This window comes from Bubalus bubalis, chromosome 17 (assembly GCF_019923935.1).
Source record: "Bubalus bubalis isolate 160015118507 breed Murrah chromosome 17, NDDB_SH_1, whole genome shotgun sequence".
NCBI lineage: Eukaryota > Metazoa > Chordata > Mammalia > Artiodactyla > Bovidae > Bubalus > Bubalus bubalis.
Genome location: NC_059173.1, coordinates 65,198,976 through 65,219,927, shown reverse-complemented (window position 1 = coordinate 65,219,927; position 20,952 = coordinate 65,198,976). Strand labels below are relative to the sequence as shown.

The window sequence follows — 20,952 nt, the reverse complement described above, 5'->3', positions numbered from 1 at the left end:
TCAGCAAATGTAGAAAAGGGGACATCATTTACTGAGATACAGACTGTGTAAAAGAATTTTCCAGGGAAGGATGGGTTGGAGTGGGGGTTGGATGGCAAGATAAGGGGTTCAGTTCAAAAATAAGTTAAAAATTAGGCATCCAAGAGAAGATTTAAAGTAAGCATTTGGATAAATGAATCTGAAATTCAGGAAACGTGTGGACTGGAAATATAAATGTGAGAGTCACTGGAATATGAATAGCTTTTAAAACTCTGAGATCATCAAAGAAGTGATGATAGATAGGGGAGAATTCTAAAGACCATGCTCTGGAGGCACTCCAGTGTTAAGCAATTGGGAAGGACAAAAAGACTAGGTAGAAGATCATCTAAAGAAACCACTGTTACTCTTACTTAGAAGAGAGAATGGGAAATGGATACAGACCACTCTTTGTGGGTATATTACTGAAGGGGACTCGGAAATGATGCAGAAGTTTGTGGGCAAATTATTGAGAAGAGTAGTTTTCAGTTTGTTTAAGATTTTGAAAACAACAGCATGTCCGCATGCACAGGAGAACGATTTGTTAGAAGGAAAGTCCATTACTTAAGAGAGAGTAAAGAAGTGATGAGTAACACCGTGGAGGCAGAGTTGAGCAGGTGAGATGTGGTCCCCCGATGGGGAGCTGATTTAGAAAGGAGCAGAGTTGGACACGACTTAGTGACTGAACAGTGATGGTGGAGAGTTCTCCTATATTAACGGGCAAAAAAGTCAGAACATATGCTAGAAGGAGGGTAAATGTGTCACTGGGAGCTTGTGGAAGTTGGTTTCTGGTTGCTTTTATTTCCTCACTGAAATATTTGGGGACAAGATCATCAGCTAAAAGTGAGAATAGGAAAAGAGTTGTGTGTTTGAGGTTTGTGGCCACAATTTGAAGTTAGTATCAATACAGTCTACTTGGCTGAGAGATTAAATCCAGCTTTCTTCTGCAATTTGTACTATTTACATTTTACAAATTAATGTTAAGCCATACTTCTTTACAGGAATTTTTCAAAGTGGTTTTAAAATGGATCTCCTTCATCTGTTCTCTCATTCAATTGACTCTGTGAGCTGACATTATGATGTTTATAAGCTCCATAACATCATTTTTTTTGAGGTTAACAATCAGAATAGCATCTTGTTCCTTCAAATTTTACAAATAAAGGTAGGGATTGGCAAGATGACTAGAAAATATCCAGAAAGGGCTTGCCATACTTGCAACAGAAATATCTATTTCTTAGTTGACGCCTTAATTCAATGTTGGAATCCTGGTAGAAGCATAAAGAAAACTAGCAGTCATTATCCTCCCTGTATTTCTTTTTAGTTTGCCACTGTGTTTCTTTTTCTCCCCGACTTTATTGAAATAAGATTGACAAATATATATTGTATATATTTAAGGTGCACAACATGATACTTTGATGTATGTGTGCATTGTGAAATGATGACCCCAATTGAGCAAACTGGCATATCCTTCAACCCATGCCACTTGTGTTTGTGTGTGGTCGAGATCTAAGCAAATTTCAAGTATACAGCACGTTCTCATTAAGTATTGTTGTCATACTGTACACTAGATATACAGAATTTACTAATCTCAGAATGTAAATTCTGTACCATTTGATCAATATCTTCCCTTTCCTGCCAGTCTTAAGCCTCTAGTATGATTTTGAATTTTTTGTTTTTAGATTCTGCATGTAAGTGAAATATGCAATATTTGTCTTTTTGTTTATGGCTTGTCTCACTTAGCATACTGCCCTCTGATTCATCCATGTCATCACAAGTGGCAAGATTTCCCCTTTTTTGAGGTTGACTAGTATTCCAGTGTATTTTGTTTATCCATTTGTTGATGGATACCTAGTGTGTTTCCATATTTTGGCTATTTTTAATAATGATGCAAGGAATTTGGGAGTGCATGTATTTCTTCAACGTAGTGAGTTGTTTCCTTTAGATATAAAGAAGTGCATTGCTAGATCATATAGTAGCTCTAGTTTTAACTTTTTGGGAAACCTTCATGCTGTCTTCAGTCGGGTGCTCCAATTTATGTTCCCACTGACAGTACGCAAGATTTTCTTTCCTCTACATTCTCTCCAACACTCGATATTGCTTGTGTTATGTTAGAATCAGCTATATAGTAATCTTTAAATTTCCCTTCATTCAGTCTTTTACATTTCAGAAAATTTTTTGAAACTGAAACCATAAACAAGTTTTCTCTGTTTATTTTCTCTTTCTACTAACTATATATTGGTTCTTACCTGCATGTAAAATTGATGGAGTGCAAAATAAATCTGAATTATTTAAACATTAGTTGAAGAACAAACTTTTTTTCATCTTTGTCCACTTTTAAATTTTATATTCTCATTATTGAATTGAATTCCCCAATCTGTCTTTTAGTGGTTGAAATACAAGGCAAATGAAATAGAATGGCATTATATATTTTTTTCTTAGTAACTTTTAAAGTAGACTTATGATACAGTAAAAATATTTTCAAGTGAACTTCCCATTTATGCTTTCCTGCTTGTCTTGTCTTCTTTTTATTTCATCCTTTCTTATTTATTCCCTTATATTTTTTACTCCTATTTGGAACATCTCATCTTCAAAGTGTGTTAGTCACTCAGTCGTGTCTGACTTTTTGTGACCACATGGACTAGTCCACCGGGCTTCTCTGTCCATGGAATTTTCTAGGCAGGAATGCTAGAGTGGGTAGCCATTTCCTGCTTTAGTAACTGAGAAAGGGATGACCCAGGTTCATGATAACTTTTTTAAAGCTTAGCTTTATGCCTTCTATTTCTCATCATGGCTCTATATTGATGGTTAATACATCCCACTGTCTTTGCAACATCTCTTTCTTGAGGTACACTTTACATAATCAATTCTGTCATTTCCTGAGGAGATGACTGATTAATAGATCTTGAGTCATCAGAGCTCAAGATCACAGCTTGAGTCATAATAGCAAAACAATAGAATGGCAGTTCTTATCCTAGCTTTGGTATTTGTTTACTAGCATTATGGTTTTAGACATACTTCTTATCCTCTTTTTATATACTTCTTCATCTATAGAGCAGGAATAGGAAAATGGTAAGCTTGACTCTCTCTCTCTATATATATATAGACACACATAATTGTAGCTTTGGATATTATTTTATTTATGTTAGATAAAAATGATGTTATAAACAACCATGAGAGTGATAAAGTACTATAGATAGATACGTTGGTTAAGTAAAGGACTATTATGAGTCCTTTTAAATGTCCAGATCACTTTCGTTTGAGCACTCAGCCAATGAGACCACAGACTACTCTGGTGCAGTTTCACATAGTTCTGACTTTTCAGTCAGATAACCTTGTGCATTAATTTTGACTCTGTCATTTACTGACTGTGTGAGCTAAGACATTAATGTCTCATGTGACAATCAGGATAATGATGGTGCCTACCTATAGTAATGAGGAGTAAATGGGATTTGATAACTGTAAAGTGCCTGTTACGTGAGTCCATACTAAATGTTTAATGATGCAGCTATTGCTGTTACTTCAAAATGAAGAGTAATTTTTTTATTCTAAGTAATCTCAAGGATTACTCAAGGAATGCTTATATGTCCCACACTTACTCTGGAATTCTTACCTCTGCCTTAGGGCCTTGGTCCAGTCAACTGCTCTGTCAGAACTCTGGAGGCTATTTCTTAGTATCATACAAGTGGCTTTCCCAGGAAGTAGCTGTTTTATCTTTATCCTGTTGCTCAGAGAATGGACAAAGGCTTTTCTTTTTCTCCTTTGTAGGCATTGCAATGATGAAAGACATCACAGTGCAGAAAGGGAAGCTCATTACTGAGTTTTGCATCTGCTAATTCATAGGCCACGCTCCTGCAGAGGAGGTTTTCTCTTGACCTCTGTCTCTCTCCTGCTTTGCCAAGTTGCAGGGGCTTGTTCAGCTCCCTCACACAGAGATCTCTCTTGATCACATTCCCTCTTCTTTTAGTACAGGCTGACTTGCATCCAGTCTTAGAATAACAAGAATGCTGGCTCTCACTAAGTCCAGGGTTCACCTTTTTCCCTTCTTCTGGTTAATTGACAGTGGGACCGTCAAACTCCTTAAGGAAAATTCTCACTCTGGTTTATCATACATATTCTGGTTTATCTTTCACACCTGGACTCTTTAGTTACAGTATTTCTCAGTACATTTCCAAACTCTGCTGTATTCATTCTGGAATGCACTATTTTTAGAGATTCTTCTAGGGTGTGTTTTAACTTGTCTCACTTCCTATTTTAGCTTCTTGATAATGGCCAGATTAAGAACTAGGCTCACATCATTTTCTGCTCTCAGTTTTCTATGGGGGGTAACTTCTGAATAGAAAATATACATATCTACACAGGGCATGTGCATGCATGTACATATTTTTTAAAAAATCATCCTTTTTAGAATAACATGTGAAACTAAAGAAGCTTTCATTTTTGGGACAAAGGAAGACCATTGTAAAGTAAGCTGATGTCTCTGATTTTGAAAATTATAAGTGATGCTTCTCTAGCTTCAAGAAACAGAGCTATATTACTGGGCACTCTGTTAAAGGTAGAAAGCTAGAAAAAAGCAAAGGAACTATGGCCGAGGTGAAATGGAATTCATACTTGTGAGCAAGGCTGATCAAATTAAATCCAAACTTAAAAATATATTTTCTTCAGTGTGTTCTCATTAGATTCTAATAATGTAAAATATAGTCTCGATAGAGAAATAGATATCTTACTGCTGTTTAAAAATTTCTTCTAGAAAAATGTCTGAATATACTCCCTACTGATAGATAAAGCCTGTATTTAAGGTTTCAGTTTATGATATATCCTAGTTATCTTAACAGTTGACCAAATCAACTATTTATATGTTAAACCATTTATAAAAACTTTTGAGGAATAATCTTTTTAGGAAGGAAATGGGTAAAAATACATTAGACACCCAAGGAAGATATAAAGCAGCATGTACTGGTTTGCTTAAAAAAAGAGAGAGCTCTGGTAATTGCAAGTCTTATTCTGTTATTCTTAAAAGTTTTTTATTTGAGCTGTTCTCATTTTTTCGCCTCTACTTTGCTATATTTTATTTCTTCTATCTTAAATGAGCCCTTTCTTCTCCATGAAAAGTTACTTAACCTCTAATTCCTTTGTGAAACCCTCACTGGTTCTGCATAGTTCTTTTCTGTTCTTTCCAAGCACACTGTGAATATCTTTCTTGGCAAGTATCTCATATTGTAATTATTTTTACTCCATGTCTCTCAGCTACATTCAGGTGATGGAAGACAAGGGACTGTTTGCAGTATAGTTGGTTAACTTCATGACTGAGTCTACAGTAAGTGTTGGGTGTTAGTGTATATGCCTGTCAACATTCTGATTGTTTTATGTCTATGCATATTGGAACTTTATGAAAAGCACATCATATTATATCCTTTTTCTTTAAGAAAACTGAGGAATGGGAGGTTAAATACCTAGCTGATCATGAATATGTCAGAGCCAAGATTTAAACTCAGGTTGTCTGGCTCCAGAGTCTGTGTTCTTAACCACAGTATTAACTATGGTTTCTTAAAGAATGAATTAATCTCTTTTTACCTTTTCGGTTTTCATGCTTGTTCTTGAACTACTGTTATTTGAAATTAAAGTATATCTATACATATGTACACATAGACACACACACACACACACACACACACACACATACACAACTTGTAGCCTAGTACAAGTAAGATGCCCTAGTTTTGTATGATTTCCAAAAAACCCAATGGTTAGGTAGATATGTTGAGTTAAAAGATTATAGGATTTGTTTAAGATATTCAGCTCTTGTGAAAATTAACAAAAAGTAAAGTTTAAAAAATAAAAACTTTTGAATTTCTCTCTCTTTCACTATATATGTGTTTATATGTATTTGTGTATAATTATAATCTCTCGGGAAGATATACTTGTCTCATGATGAATTTTAAAATATGGCTATTTGAATTTAACTCTATTTAAATTTCCTGTCAGTTGTATTGATCACTGATACTAACCTCATTTTACTTTCTTTACCAAACTGATATATTATGTATGCAGGCATTGTTAAAGAAATCAGTTTGCCTTTATGAAAGCTGTTTTGCTATTTACTTAAAAATATTGTAATTTTCATTGTTAACAAGTAACTCTAATGTAGCAATGAAATAGCGTAAACAGTGTTGTATGTGTATTTTACATGCAAGTGGAAACTGTAACCTTCTTAGTGTTGACTTCACTTTACAAATATATAAAAGCTTTTGAAACCCATTTTCTTTTTCTCTAAAATATTAGAACCTGTATTAGCACTCAGATTATTTGAAAATATTGTTTTAAGTCTGCGATTGTAAAGATAAGAACCCAGCACATTGTATCCAGTCCATTAAAACAATAAGAAATGAAAGCGATACTTTGATAAGTGTTCTTCCTGTTTTCACCTTGAATGCTATTATCAGGGGATGATACTATATCTATTTCATTGGCTTAGACTTTTTCATGCTGAGAGAAATCAATACTTCGAAGCGTTGGATGACAGAGGAATCACTTTAGAATTAAAGGTGGCTGTCACACATTGTCATTGGTTGACTTTCGTTTGCTGTTGGATTTTTTAAGCTTTTATTTTTCTAAGTTTTTCAGGAGGCTCTGTAACATTCCCACGGACAACATTTTTTTTTTTAATTTTTAATGGTTGGACTTTAAATCTGAATTGAGATTGAGTGCAAAGACCTCCAAAATTGAACTGTTGAAAAGCTTCTTAATTTGTTGTCCTTTAGATGATTGCCCTTTTTAAATGGTTTACAATGAGACAATTTATAGTGTAAGTAATTTTGAGATAAATTAGGGCATAAGGTAGTACACTTAAAAGTGTTTACCAGAAAGTGTGTTCATTTAACTAAAAATATAATGTTGTGTATAGCCATGAAAAAGAATGAAGGTAGAACTTTATGTTGTGAAAAGGAATGATGGATAATTTGATTTTATTTACACAGGCAGTACATTCATGTTAACATGACTACACCCGTAGAAAACAGCCAAACAGTGACGAAGTAGAAGAGAGGAATTTCTTTATCATATAAGTCATTGCTTTTTAAATTTGAGTATAAATTTCTTTTAAAAACTGAAGCACAAAACTTCTGAAGCCAATACATTTCAATTGCTTAATTAAAAATAAATGTTAGGAAATTAGAATAACGGGTTATAAAATATTTTAAAGATTTTAGCCTTGAACTTTTTAACTGAAATTTATTTTTATATCACAATATTATGCAAACTTAATGAAAACTTGCTTTATAATCTGTTTCTCATAAAATATACTCTATTAATTTAACATTAATTTACCTCCTTTTCTTAATGCTGAAGTGGTTGTGAGAAGCCTTGTGCATTTATATATCCAATCACAACCCCTTTTTGTTCCATTAAGCTAAATAATGTCATTTTATCTAATGACTTACTTGCTTCTGTTTTTTTTTTCTTTTAATACATAGCTGTATGTTTTTTAATCATTGTAATTTCTTCTCCAGTTTTTGAACTTTACACAAAGTTGGTTTTCTCTGGCATTTTTAGTTCTATTATTATGTTTGTGAGATTCATTTCATTTGTTACGTTTTCTTTTTCATGATCAATGCCGTATAATTCTGTTTCATTAGTAGAGCAGTGGTTTTTCATGCTCTCTTCTGCTGTTGATTGGCAATCCATTTTTTAACTGTTGATATCAGGATCTGTGCTGCTTTAATATCTTTTGGTGTACATACTCACGTGTATTTGTAGGGTGGATTGTTGTTCTGTTGCTCAGTTGTGTCCACCTCTTTGCAACTCCATGGACTGCAGGTGCCAGGCTCTATTAGCCTCCACTGTTGCATGGAGTTTGCTCAAACTCACGTTCATTGAGTGGTGATGTCATCCAACCATCTCCTGCCCTGTCGTCCCCTTCTCCTTCTGCCCTCAGTCTTTTCCTGCATCAGGGTCTTTTCCAGTGAGTCAGTTCTTCACATTAAGTGGCCAAAGTACTGGAGCTTCAGCTTCAGCATTAGTCCTTCCACTGAATATTCAGGGTTGATTTCCTTTAGGACTGACGGGTTTGATCTCCTTCCTGTCCAGGGGACTCTCAAGAGTCTTCTCAAGCCCACAGTTCAGAAGCATCAGTTCTTCGGTACTCAGCCTACTTTATAGTCAAACTCTCTGGAAAAAAACATAACTTTGACTATACAGACCTTTGTCTGAAAGTGATATCTTCACTTTTTAATATGCTGTCTAGATTTGTAACTGCTTTCCTTCCAAGGAGCAAGCGTCTTTTAATTTCATGGCTGCAGTCATCGTCCTCAGTGATTTTAGAACTCAGGGAAATAAAATCTGTCACCATTTTCAGTTTTTCCCCTTCTATTTACCATGAAGTGATGGGACTGTATGCCATGATCTTCGTTTTTTGAAGGTTGAGTTTTAAGCCAACTTTTTTACTCTCTTCTTTGACCCTCATCAAGAGGCTTTCTAGACCCTCTTCACTTTCTGCCATCACAGTGGGTATCATCTACATATCTGAGGTTGTTAATATTTCTCCCAGCAATCTTGATTCTGCCTTGTGATTCATCTAGTCTGGCATTTCTCATGATGCACTCTGGATATGAGTTCAATAAGCAGGGTGACAATATATAGCCTTGACATACTTCTCTCCCAATTTTAAACCAATCCATCGTTTCATGTCCAATTCTGTTACTTCTTGACCTGCATGCAGATTAATCAGGAGACAGGGTGGTCTGCTATTCCCTTATCTTTAAGAATTTTCCACAGTTTGTTGTGACCCACACAGTCAAAGGTGTCAGCATTGTCAATGAAGCAGATGTTTTTCTAAAATTCCTTTGTTTTTTCTATGATCCAACGGATTTTGGCAGTTTGATCTCTGGTTCCTCTGCCTTTTCAAATCCAGCTTGTACATTTGGAAGTTCTTGGTCATGTACTGCTGAAGCCTATCGGGAAGGATTTTGAGCATTATCTTGCTAGCATGTGAAATGAGTGCAATTGTGCAGTGGTTTGAACATTCTTTGGCATTTCCTTTCTTTGTAATTGGAATGGAAAACGGACCTTCTCCAGTCCTGCAACCAATGCTGAGTTTTCTAAATTTGTTGACTTATTGATTGCAGCACTGTAAAGCATCATCTTTTAGGATTTGAAATAGCTCAGCTGGAATTCCTTCTAGTTCATTTCATGAACTAGCTTTGTTTGTAGCAGTGCTTTCGAGGCCCACTTGACTTCACATTCCAGGATGTCTGGCATGGTGGCTGACCACCTCATCGTGGTTATCTTGGTCATTAAGACATTTTGTGTGTAGTTCTGTGTATTCTTGTCACTTCTTCTTAATTGATCTCTTCTGTTTCTGTTAGGTCCTTACCGTTTATGTCCTTTATCATGCCCATCCTTGCATGAAATGTTCCCTTGCTATCTCCAGTTTTCTTGAAGATATCTCTAGTCTTTCCTATTCTCTTGTTTTCCTCCATTTCTTTGTATTGTTCACTTAGAAGGCTTTCTTATCTCTCCTTGCTATTCTCTGGAACTCTGCATTCAGTTCGATATATCTTTCCCTTTCTCTCATACCTTTCACTTCTCTTCTTTCCTCTGTTATTTGTAAAGCCTCCCCAGATAACCACTTTGCCCTCTTGCATTTCTTTTCATTTGGGTTGGTTTTGGTCACTGCCTCCTGTACAGTGTTATGAATCTCCATCCATAGTTCTTCAGGCACTCTCTCCACCAGATCTAATCCCTCAAATCTATTTGTTACTTCCACTGTATAAATTTAAAGGATTTGATTTAGGTCATACCTGAATGGTCTGGTGGTTTTCCCTATTTTCTTCAATTTAAGCCTGAATTTTGCATTAAGGAGCTGATGATCTGAGACACAGTCAGCTCCAGGTATTGTGTTTGCTGGCTGTATAGAGCTTCTCCATTTGGCTGCAAAGAATATAATCAATCTGATTTCAGTACTGACCATCTGGTGGTGTCCATAATGTAGAGTTGTCTCTTGTGTTGCTATGACCAGTGATTTCTCATGACAAAACTCTGTTAGCCTTTGCCCTGCTTCATTTTGTATTCCAAGGCCAAACTTACTTTCACCTCCCAGAATCTCTTGACTTTCTACTTTTGCATTCCAATCCCCTATGATGAAAAGGATGTCTTTTTTTGGTGTTAGTTCTAGAAGGTCTAGTAGGTCTTCATAGAAACCATCAAATTCAGCTTCTTCAACATTAGTGGTTGTGGCTTAGACTTGGATTACTATGATGTTGAATAGTGTGTCTTGGAAGAGAACCGAGGTCATTCTGCCATTTTTGAGATTGTACCCAGGTACTACATTTCGAACTCTTTTGTTGTCTATGAGACCATTTCTTCTAAGGGATTCTTGCGCACAGTATTAGATACAATACAACGATCATCCAAATTAAATCTGCCCATTCCCGTCCATTCTAGTTCACTGATTCCTAATACATCCATGTTCATTCTTGTCATCTGTTTTACCACGTGCAATTTACCTTGATTTGTGGACCGAACATTCCAGGTTCCTATGCAGTATTTTCTTTACAGCATCAGATATTACTTTCACCACCAGACATATCCACAGCTGAGCATCGTTTCCCCTTTGGCCCAGCCTCTTCATTCTGTTTGGAGCGATTTCTCCAGTCTTGTCCAGTAGCATGTTGGATACTTTCTGACCTGAGAGGCTCATCTTCCATTGTGGTATCTTTTTGCCTTTTCATACTGTTCATGTGGTTCTTGAGGCAAGAATACTGCAGTAGTTGGTCATTCTCTCCTCCATTAGACCGTGCTTTGTGAGAATTCTTACTTTGACCCATCCATGTTGGGTGGCCCTACACAGGATGGCTCATAGCTGCATTGAGTTATGCAAGCCCCTTTGCCCAACAAGGCTGTGATCCATGAAGGGGCGGGTGGACTTGACTGTAAAATATTCATGTTTTCCATCTCAATAGATAACTGCTACACTCTCGTGCAAAAGTGTGTACCTCTTCCAGCATCAGTGTGTAACTGTTCATATTACTCCACATTTTCATCAACAGTTGTTTGCCACTTTTAATTTTAGCTTTCTGGTAGTTGTGTAGTGGTATGTCACTGTGTTTTATTTGGGATTTTCTTTACAAATTAAAGTGTACATCTTTTCTCCTGCTTGTTATGTATTATGTTTTTTTTTAAAGAATTTTTGTGTAGTACTATTTATCTTTTACCTACTTTCTTATTAGTTATCTCTTATTGTTTATCTACCTTACTGATTTATAGAGTGTATTGACCTACTTGGTATATGAGCTAATTTTTTCAATATGAATATTTTAACTACTTTCTTCCCTGTTAGTGCCTTGCCTATTCATTTTTAAGAACTTCTTAAATATACTTTATTGAGTGATGTATATATAATATACTCATTTCAGGTATTCAGTTGGATGAGTTTTGACACGTGTATATCTTTGTTGCTGTATAAGATATGGAAATTGTCTGTCATCTCGGAGAATTTCCTTCTGTTCCAGTGTGGTCAGTTCCACTGCACATACACACACCTGGTGGTGGTGGTTGAGTCGCTCAGTTGCGTCCAACCCTTGCGACCCCATGGCCTGTAGCCCGCCAGGCTCCTCTGTCCATGACATTCTCCAGGCAAGAATACTGGAATAGGCTGCCATGTCCTCCTCCAGGGGATCTTCCGGACATAGGGAAGATCCTGGGTCTCCTGCATTTCAGGCAGATTCATACATATACCTAACTGTAGGCAACTGCTCATCTGGTTTCTGTTATTATAGATAGTTTGGTGTGGTATACAATTTCATATAAATTACATAATGGGTGCTCTAAGGTCTGGATTGCTTTGGTCAGTGTAACATTTTTGATACTAATCCACATTGTTGTATGTGTATTGCTTTTTTGTTTTTTATATTGCTTAGCAGTACTGCTTTGTTTATCCATTCATCTGTAGGTGTATATGGGGTAATTTCCACTGTTTGGCTCAATGATTAAAAGCATTATGGGCATTTTCATACAGTTCATTTTTGTGGAAATGTTATCCTTCATTTTGAGGAAGTACCTCGGAGCATAATTGCTGTGTGCTGTTGCAAGTTTGTGTTTAGGCTTAGGAGAAACTGCCAGACTATTTTCTAGAGTAGTTGCAGGTCTTACACTTCATCAGGCTAGTTAGTAGGTATGAGAGTTCCCTTTGTCCCACATCCTTGCCAGTATTTATTGTCAGTTCCTGTAATTTCAGCCCTTCTAGTGTGTATATAATCATAGAGTGTTGTGGTTTTTAGTTGAATTTCTCTGCTGACTAAGCGTTTTTTCACATACTTATTAGTCATTTGTATATCTTTTGTAAAATGTCTAGTCAGATCCTTTGTTTATGGTTTTAAGTTTGTTTGTCTTTATGGCACTGTAGGAATTCTTTGTATTTTCTGTAAGGAAATCTTTTGTCAGCTATATGTATGGTGAATGTTTTTTCTCATTGACTTTTCATTTTCTTTCTTTCTTTATTCATTTCTTTGTTAATTGCAGGAAAATTGCTATACAACATTGTGTTGGTTTGTGTGGTACAACACTGCAAATCAGCCACAATCACACATATGTCACGTCCTCTTTAGCTCCGCTCCCCTCCCAACCCGCCCCTTTAGGTCATTTCAGAGTGCTGGGCCAGGCGCCCAACTTCTCACGTGGTACCCGTTTTACTCAGGGTAGTGTGTATGTGTTGATGGGGCTTTCTCCATTCGTCCCACTCTTTCCTTCCCTCACTGGCCTTTTCGTTTTCTAAATGGTGACTTCTACAGGGCAGATTTTATCAGTTTCACTGAAGTCTGATTTGTCAAATTTTTTTATGGTTATGGTTTTCTTTTACACTCTCCAATCTATGAATTTTAGTCTAAGTATTCTCTGCCTACTTGAAGTTCGTGAGATTTTTCTGTTTATTTTTTCTAGAAGTGCTAAAATTTTAACTTTTACATCTATATTTTTTATTCATTTTGAATTAAACATTTTGTGTGTGGTATGAGGTAAAAACAAGTTTTTTTCTTTCTTTGCTCCTTTGAGAGTGGCCAGGTGTTTCCATACCAGTTGTTGTAAAGGCACTCTTTTTTCATTTCATAATCTATGCTGTCTTGATTTCTTATTTTACAGTGTGATTCAAAGAGTATAAAATCCTACAGTTTCATCTTTCCTTTGTAAATTTTTTTTTCTTTTTTATTCAGATATATTTTAGACTCAGCTGTCAATATATCCTTAAGAAAGCCTCCTAAAGTATTAAGATTGGCTTGAATCTATAAAATCAATTTGAAAAGTATATATATTTTAAAATACTGAGATTTTAAATCTATGAACATTGTGTATATCCTCAGTTATTTCAGTCTTAGTTTCTCTTAGCAGTGTTTTATGGTTTTCATTGTGTAGACTTGAATATGTTTTTATATACTGCTAAATATTTCACGTTATTAATGGTATTGTTAATTGTTTTTGAGTTGATTATTGCCAGCATGTAGGTACATAATTAACTTTTAGTATATTGACCTTTTATCTAAGAAACTTGTATTATATATTCTAGTAGTTTTTTCTTAGAACGCTCAGAATTATAACATAGGGGAACGCATATACAAATGAAGAGTCTGTTAGTCTTTCCTTTTCAGACTGTCTTTTTGCTTACTTGTTTATTTTTTTGTCTCTGCTGGTTAAGATCTCTTTTACCATATTGAATAGAAGTTATGAGAGAGGACATAGCACTTTATTTCCAGTTTTAGTTGAATAATTTTTATAGATGTCCTTCCTAAGGTTTAGGAAGTCTCTTTGTATTCCTGGTTTGTGGAATACTTGTTATTTAATTAATTAATTTATTTTCATGAAAGGGTTTTGAATGTTAATTATTTATTTAATTAATTGCTTTTAAAAAATGATTTAGATGATATGTTTTTCTCCCTTTTTTTCTGTTTTATGGTGAATTATGCTGATTTATATTTAAATATTAAGTCAACTTTGCATTCCATAGATATACTCTACTTCATCATGATATATAGTCTGTTTTATAGATAGCTGAATGGTAGTATTTTGTTGAGTTTTTGTGTTTATTTATGCAAATTATGTTACTTAGTTTTCTGTTCCTTTAATGCCAAATTGTTGGAGTGTATTCCTTAGCCTCTGTCATCTGAGTTTAAAATTTGTATTATTTCTTCCTTAAATATTTAATATTTTCTAATATATTTAAAAGTATAAAATTTACTTTAAATGCTGTTTTATCCAGTTCCCACAATTTTTTCTAATTTTCCTTGTGATTTCATTTTTGATCCATATTTTTTAATTTGGAGATGAATTGTTTAATTTCCAATTATTTTGGATTTTTTTGAGATTTTTTTTCCACCTTTTATATTCAGGTAAAGAATCAAAAGGACCTCTAGATTTCCGTATATTTTCCTCTGCCTGAGTTCCTCTTCTCTAGTAGTTTGTCTTTCAAATTTCCCTCTTACTTTCTCAGTAGACATCTTTAAACTTGTTTCACATATAAAAGCTATAGGAAAAGTGTATTTTCCAGCCCTTGAAAATGTCTTGAGGCTATTTGGGTAGTAGTGTATAATCCAGTATATCTGGCAAACAGAGTGTGGATAGACAGTAATGTAAAAGATAATATTCCACTTTATAGATGGCTACACATTCACAGGTCTAGGCAGTAAAATTTGGTTCTAATTTTTCAATATTTTAAACAATTATGTATTTTTTGAGGATGGGATCTATACATATATCTATGTCATTCCAAAGCAAATTTTTCTAGAAATAATTCTGGGGCTTCTCATAAAAGGACAGAAGATTATTTCACGAGCTGAGTTGTGAGCAAATAAAGATCTACATTAGGGCTGTGATGAGTGGTTAGAGGTTTGGCTGGGAATGATGGGATATGATGTGAGGGAAATTGAAAAGTCACAGATGACAGAAGTAGGAAACCCGTTCCCTTTTCAGTAACAGCATGTTTGGGATAAAGATGGTAGGTTGTATGTTTTAAATTTTAGGTACTTATTGAATGATTGGAGACTGTCCTACAGATAGAAATGTGGGATCTGAATTTGGGAAAACAGCTGAGTCAGACGTGAAAAACTTGACAGCTACATCTAAATTGATAATAGCAGATGATGGTGGGAGTGGATGATATTGCCAAGGGACATATGACAAAGCCTTGAGAAAATGCAAGCATCCTGGGAGATAATGAAGAGGAAGTCTGACCACCAGAAAGGTCATCAGAGTGATGGCAGGAGCATAATAGAGAAATCTGCTTGATTTTAAGTTCATTCCTCTCTGGGCTTTCATACAAAGGACAGATAGTAAACTTAGAGACATAACATCTGAAAGGAAAGGCTAAATGTGATATTGTCTTTACTTCTTTATTTAAAGATCCAGAACAGTTATTTGAATTACAATTGATCAGTCTAAATTGCTTCTCTCTTCAGTTAAGTGAATTTTTTAAGAACTAGATTTATCTTATGTTTTATTAATTCTATATTAATACATTAATAGATTTCTTTAGCAATGATCAAATTCAAATCAAATATATTTGAATTAGTTCCCAGGATGCTTTTTTCTGTTTTTTTTTTATTTTATGATTCAGGTTGGACAGGAGGTCATTGTTGTGATGCTATATTACTTAGTTCATGTGTTGCTTAAAGTAGGAAAACAGAAAAGTTTATGTGAAGTAAAATTGAATAAAAGTCCTAGACCTGGTGGGCTTCCCAAGTGGTGCTCGTGGCAAAGAACCCTCCTGCTAATGCAGGAGACACAAGAGGCTTGGGTTCAATCCCTGGGCTGGAAAGATACCCTGGAGAAGGAAATGGTAACCCACTCAGTATTCTTGCCTGGAGAATCCCATGGACAGAGGAGCCTGGCGCGCTACAGACCACAGGGTCCAGAGTCGAATGCAACTGAAGCAATTTAGCAGGCACACACTAGACCTGGCCCTTGATTTTATTGATAGATGGCACATTTTGGTAAGGTCTTTTGGGATACCTCCACTTAATCCTTAAACACAAGCACGCACATGTGCACGCGCGCACGCGCTCACACACACACACACACACACATTCCTTCAATAAGTAACGTGTTTGATCTTCAGGCAAATATGCCTCATCCGTACTTGACTTTGAATGATATGTCATATGTTGAATATGTTATTGGTTTTTTAATAAGAATGTGTTCATCTTTAAAATTGCATTTTAAAGATGCTTTTAAGAATAGATGCAAGTTCATTATATCAATACAAAACATTCTTGTTTGGTTTCCTTTTATCATGTTTTAAGGTTAGATGTGACTCTAATGTTCCACAATGAGACAGAGATTGATAATCAGGAGAGAATAGCCCTTTAATGTGATTTATATCTATAGATTTTATGTCAGATATGAAAAGTTGCTGTTTATATTATAAAGGAGGATCCATTAAAGAGCACTTTAAACCATTTTACTATTTAACTTACTACCTTGGACTCTTTTTAGAATTCTGCCTTTTTAAGCAAACTTTAGTTGCTTACCAAATGTTTTGAAGAGTACGATTTGATAAAGTTAAACTGGTAAATGCATACAGGTAGCCTATTTAATAATGTATTTTGGGGTAATTTTGGTACGTTTAATATGAAGGTATCTGGTGTTTCAGGGGAGTATTCAAACCAATTATTTTTGACTTTCCATCAATAATTTTAATTCCCTCTTATGATCAGGTGAGGTTAGATAAAGGCACTCTGTGCATGCATTGGGGGGGTGTTTAAGCTATACAAATTCTGACAGTGTCTACCATTTTGTCTTGGTGGCTTCAGTGTATGGTTGACTTAGATGTGAAGTAACCTACAGAGTGCTGCTATTCTGGAATGAATCTCTGAAAATATCACATAGTAGTTGACCTTTTTGTTAACAATGGAATAATTCCCTAGCTATCTTCACTTAAACTACTCCCTTCAAGTATTTCTTAATCATATTTTCTTTTCTTTGCTCAAATCGTAATGTTGACAAACTGAACTATCTTGGGGTTTGTTTGGCTCAGGCTTTCATTTTTTAACATGGTATCTGGCATTTGCCTGTGTGCGTATGTTCATTCGCTTCAGTCCTGTCCGACTCTTTGCTACTCTATGGACTGTAGCCCTCCAGGCTTCTCTGTCCATGGGATTGCCTAGGCAAAAATACTGGAGTGGGTTGCCATTCCCTTTTCTAGGAGATTTTCCTGACTCAGGGGTTGAACCCGTGTCTCCTGCATTGCAGGTGGATTCTTTATCTCTGAGCCACTGGAGAAGCCTGGCATTTGCCTGTAGTATTTTATAAATGAATCTCGTTTCTAACATAATTTATTTTTTCCATATCAGTGTTTAGGTAAAAGAAGTACTTTCCTTTTAACAATATACAGAAACTAACCTCTTAGAGATTGGCCAAAATCTTTTAAGTGTACAATCCTTAGAGGTAATATAATCCTCTCATTTTGCAGATGGGAGGACAGTTAGACCCAGCAAGGTAAAGTGAGTTAGTTGCCCAAGACTGATAAGAGACTCTGCCAAAGATGATGATGCTTTTGTCTGGTTTTTGATTTGTTTCCCAATCTTATGCTTATTCATATGTATAAACATATTCATATATATTATATTATTTGTCTGAAAGGGATTTTGCATCTGCAAATTTTGGTATCCATGGGGGTCCTGGAACCTTGCCCCTTTCCCCCCACCCCCTCATGATAGCAAGAGACGACTATACTTTTATTCCCAATTCCCTTCTCACAGTCTAGAATGGGGATTCTCCAGGGCAAAGGCTATCAAGCTGATTCAGCCTTTGATCTCAGTAGCCTAGTGTTCTGTACAAACCAAGAGATATTTGATTCTTTATGCATTTGCATAAACACCATATCATTTGGGTTGCTTGTGGTATTAGAAACAGAAAACCCAGTTCATACTGGACTTCAGTGAATGAACAGGAGCTTATAGGTTCTTGTAAAAAATCTTAAAAAAAAAAAAAAAGTCTCACAGAAAGTTTAATTTAAAGGTAGGCTGGTCTTTGGTTGATCCACAAGTTCATGATTCCATTCAGAGTAAGCTAGTTTGTAATTCGCATACCTCCGCTCCCTGTGGGTATTGTCTTCCTCCTCAGGCTTGCTTCTCTTCTGGCACAGAAAGAGCTCTCCTGGAACCATTACTTCCTCTTTTACACTCCAGGAGAAAGGAATGAACTATCTAACTAAACTGACCTTTTAACTAACAAGTTTACATTAATCATTTTTTTTTTAATTTTAAGCAATTAATTAGGTAGTATAGCATCTTAAACATACCACAAGTGTCTGAATTCCAAAAGAAAAGAAATAAGCATCGTGGAAACCAGTGGTTGTGTTGTATCTGATTATTGCTAAAGAATCCTAAATTTGTTTTGGCAAAATTGATGTCTAAGAAAGTACTTTTCAAACTTTAATTTAGAAATCACCTGGAGATCTCATTAAAATCCAGGTTTTGATTTAGTTGGTGTGGAGTGGGACCTATAATTCTGCACTTTTAATAAGTTCCTAGGTTATTCTAGTGCTGGTGGTCCATTGTGCATAGCCAAGGTTTAAAAGACCACACTGTTTCTGGCATTTTCTAAAGGTGTTGAGAACTAGCTCAGTTTACTTCTGCAAACCACCAGCATCTCGTTTCTGGACCTGTGCAGTAGCCTGATAACCAGTCTCCCTCAAGCCTCTTGTTCCTCTGTAATTCATTCTCTAAATGAAGCTATGTTGATCATTTTCATATGTAAATCAATCACATCATTCCCTTGATTAACCTACTGGTAACCCATTGGGTTAGAATAGAATCTAAGCTCCTTATCATAACTGCACAGTTACTAAATGATGCAACCCCTGCCTGCCTCCCTCTCCAGTCTCTTTTCGTACCATTCTTCTCTTTGTTCACTTTGCTTTAGTTCTTTGTAACCTCCCTTCATGCTACTTGTAATGTGGACCCCGCATTTTCTGGCTTCTTCTCTTTATTCAGGTCTCTGCTTAGATATTAACCATTTCTGAGTGTACCTTATGAATGACTACAGAGAAATAAGTTCTTGAGGGATTGTTGTAATGAGACAGTAGATCAGCAACTCTGCTCAATTCAGTTCATGAGCAATGTAAAAGTCACTTTAAATTTTTGTTTGGTTCTGTTCATATTAGAGATTGTTTCATCATGCAATTAAAGGGGTTTTCCCCCATATTTTTATATTAATAGATGTTTCTTTTTCCTGTCCAAGTCACTATGTGCCCAGTATTCAGCAGACAAACGAGAAGATGAGAAGATGTGTGATCATTTGATAAGAGCAGCTAAATATCGAGACCATGTGACAGCAACTCAACTAATCCAGAAAATTATCAACATTCTCACAGACAAGCATGGAGCCTGGGGAAATTCTGCAGTGAGGTAAAGAGATACCTTTAGGATTTGGCCACTGATTTTCTGTGGAAGGCCTAGGTTAAGATAAATGGCTTTGATCAAATGGATATGATCAAGACCAGATGAAGAACAGAGTAATTTAATTTTGTAATTTATCTTCTACTATGAATTTAAAGCAAAGGGGAAGGAGAAAATCAGTATGGGTATAGTTATGGATTTTTATGGATATTTCGGTTTCCTTCAACTACTCAAAGGAATAGTTGCTCATATATTTGTTCATTTTGAAGTGAACTGTTCAGGGAAGTTGTCGGTTTAAACTATTTTACTTGCAGCACTTATTTCTGAATTTATACAAGTACAGTATTTTATTTGAAGAAACGATTCCCTATTTACACTTTTTAGTTTTAGCATATAAATTTGAAAACTTAATGTGTGTTGTCTTACTGAGTTTTGTTGCAGATTACTGGGCCATGATGACACAACACCAGCTGTAGCATTTTATTTACTGTATCTTCCTCCTTTTCAGATCACCAAACGGAACAAGCAGTGTTTAGTTCTTATTTTAGAAACAAAATGTTTAAATTACTTTCTCAGACTAAGGAACTTAGATAAGTCATAAAATTTAATCTTTTTGGAATATTATATTCTACAAGTTTTAGGAACATGTTTTGACTCATTTAAGTAATGTTAATGAAAAAGTTCTTTATTTCCCACTAGAAAAACATTTTTAAGTTCCTCATTTCTGCATAACTTTTTCTGGAAGACAACAACAACAAAGGAAAATAGTAAATAGCTTGTGTATTATGGATAGGCGTAACTGGTTTCTGCTTGTGTTTCAAGCAATTTATGTGTTTAGCAAAGTCTAGTTTAGAGATTTTCCAGTAAATAGAAAATGATTTTAGTTTCTTTTAAGCTGAACTTTATAAACTAGTTGAGTTGAAACCTGTCTGTTTTGGGATGTTTTTGAGTACAAGTATTTGCTAATATAGAGAAGATATGTTTCATCATGCTTATCTTGAAAAATACTTAAATAAAATGAATCTCGTTTCCTGGCATATCATTTTTGATGTTCAGAAGACAAACAGGTCAAGACAAAAGGACTGAGTAAAGGCAGAAACCGTGTTTGTCTGTTTGTTTTAATCGTATTCCAGCTGATCTCAGCTGCAAGAGTGGTCTTGGGCATGACATGAATTACTGAGTCCGAGCTCTCTAGTGCCTTGTCTTGCACATATAAAAGTCCGAGGGTGTGTATATGGAGGGGGACTGAGGAAGAGGAGTTCTGTTGAAGGTTTTAGTGTTTCATTGTACTTTACTATAACAGATGTGTTATAGTCATTTCAACACCAGGTTGTATATATATTAGGAGATTACTTTGATGTGTACTGGTTGGCACATATTGGGAGCTCAATATGTGTTTGTTACTTTTTTTTTTTAGGCTTAAATTTTTTTTCTTTAACATAAAGAAAGTTTTGGAATTTTAAAATGAAAATGTATAGGCAACTTACACCAAATGGGTCTTTTTTACGACATCGGAATTCTTTCTAGTGATAGCTGTATCTTTGTATAGCATAGCACACTT

General features: G+C 35.4%; 1 protein-coding gene across 7 annotated transcripts in view; it reads left to right on the top strand.

Annotated features, from left to right (window-relative positions):
• LRBA (LPS responsive beige-like anchor protein) overlaps positions 1 to 20,952 on the top strand; it is a 747,585-nt gene that overhangs the window by 317,404 nt on the left and 409,229 nt on the right. For all 7 annotated transcript variants that reach the window (XM_025267094.3, XM_044930515.2, XM_025267095.3 and 4 more), the window contains one exon: positions 19,234 to 19,400. In XM_025267094.3, the coding sequence (XP_025122879.2) occupies positions 19,234 to 19,400 (167 nt within the window). The remainder of the gene's footprint in view (positions 1 to 19,233; positions 19,401 to 20,952) is intronic.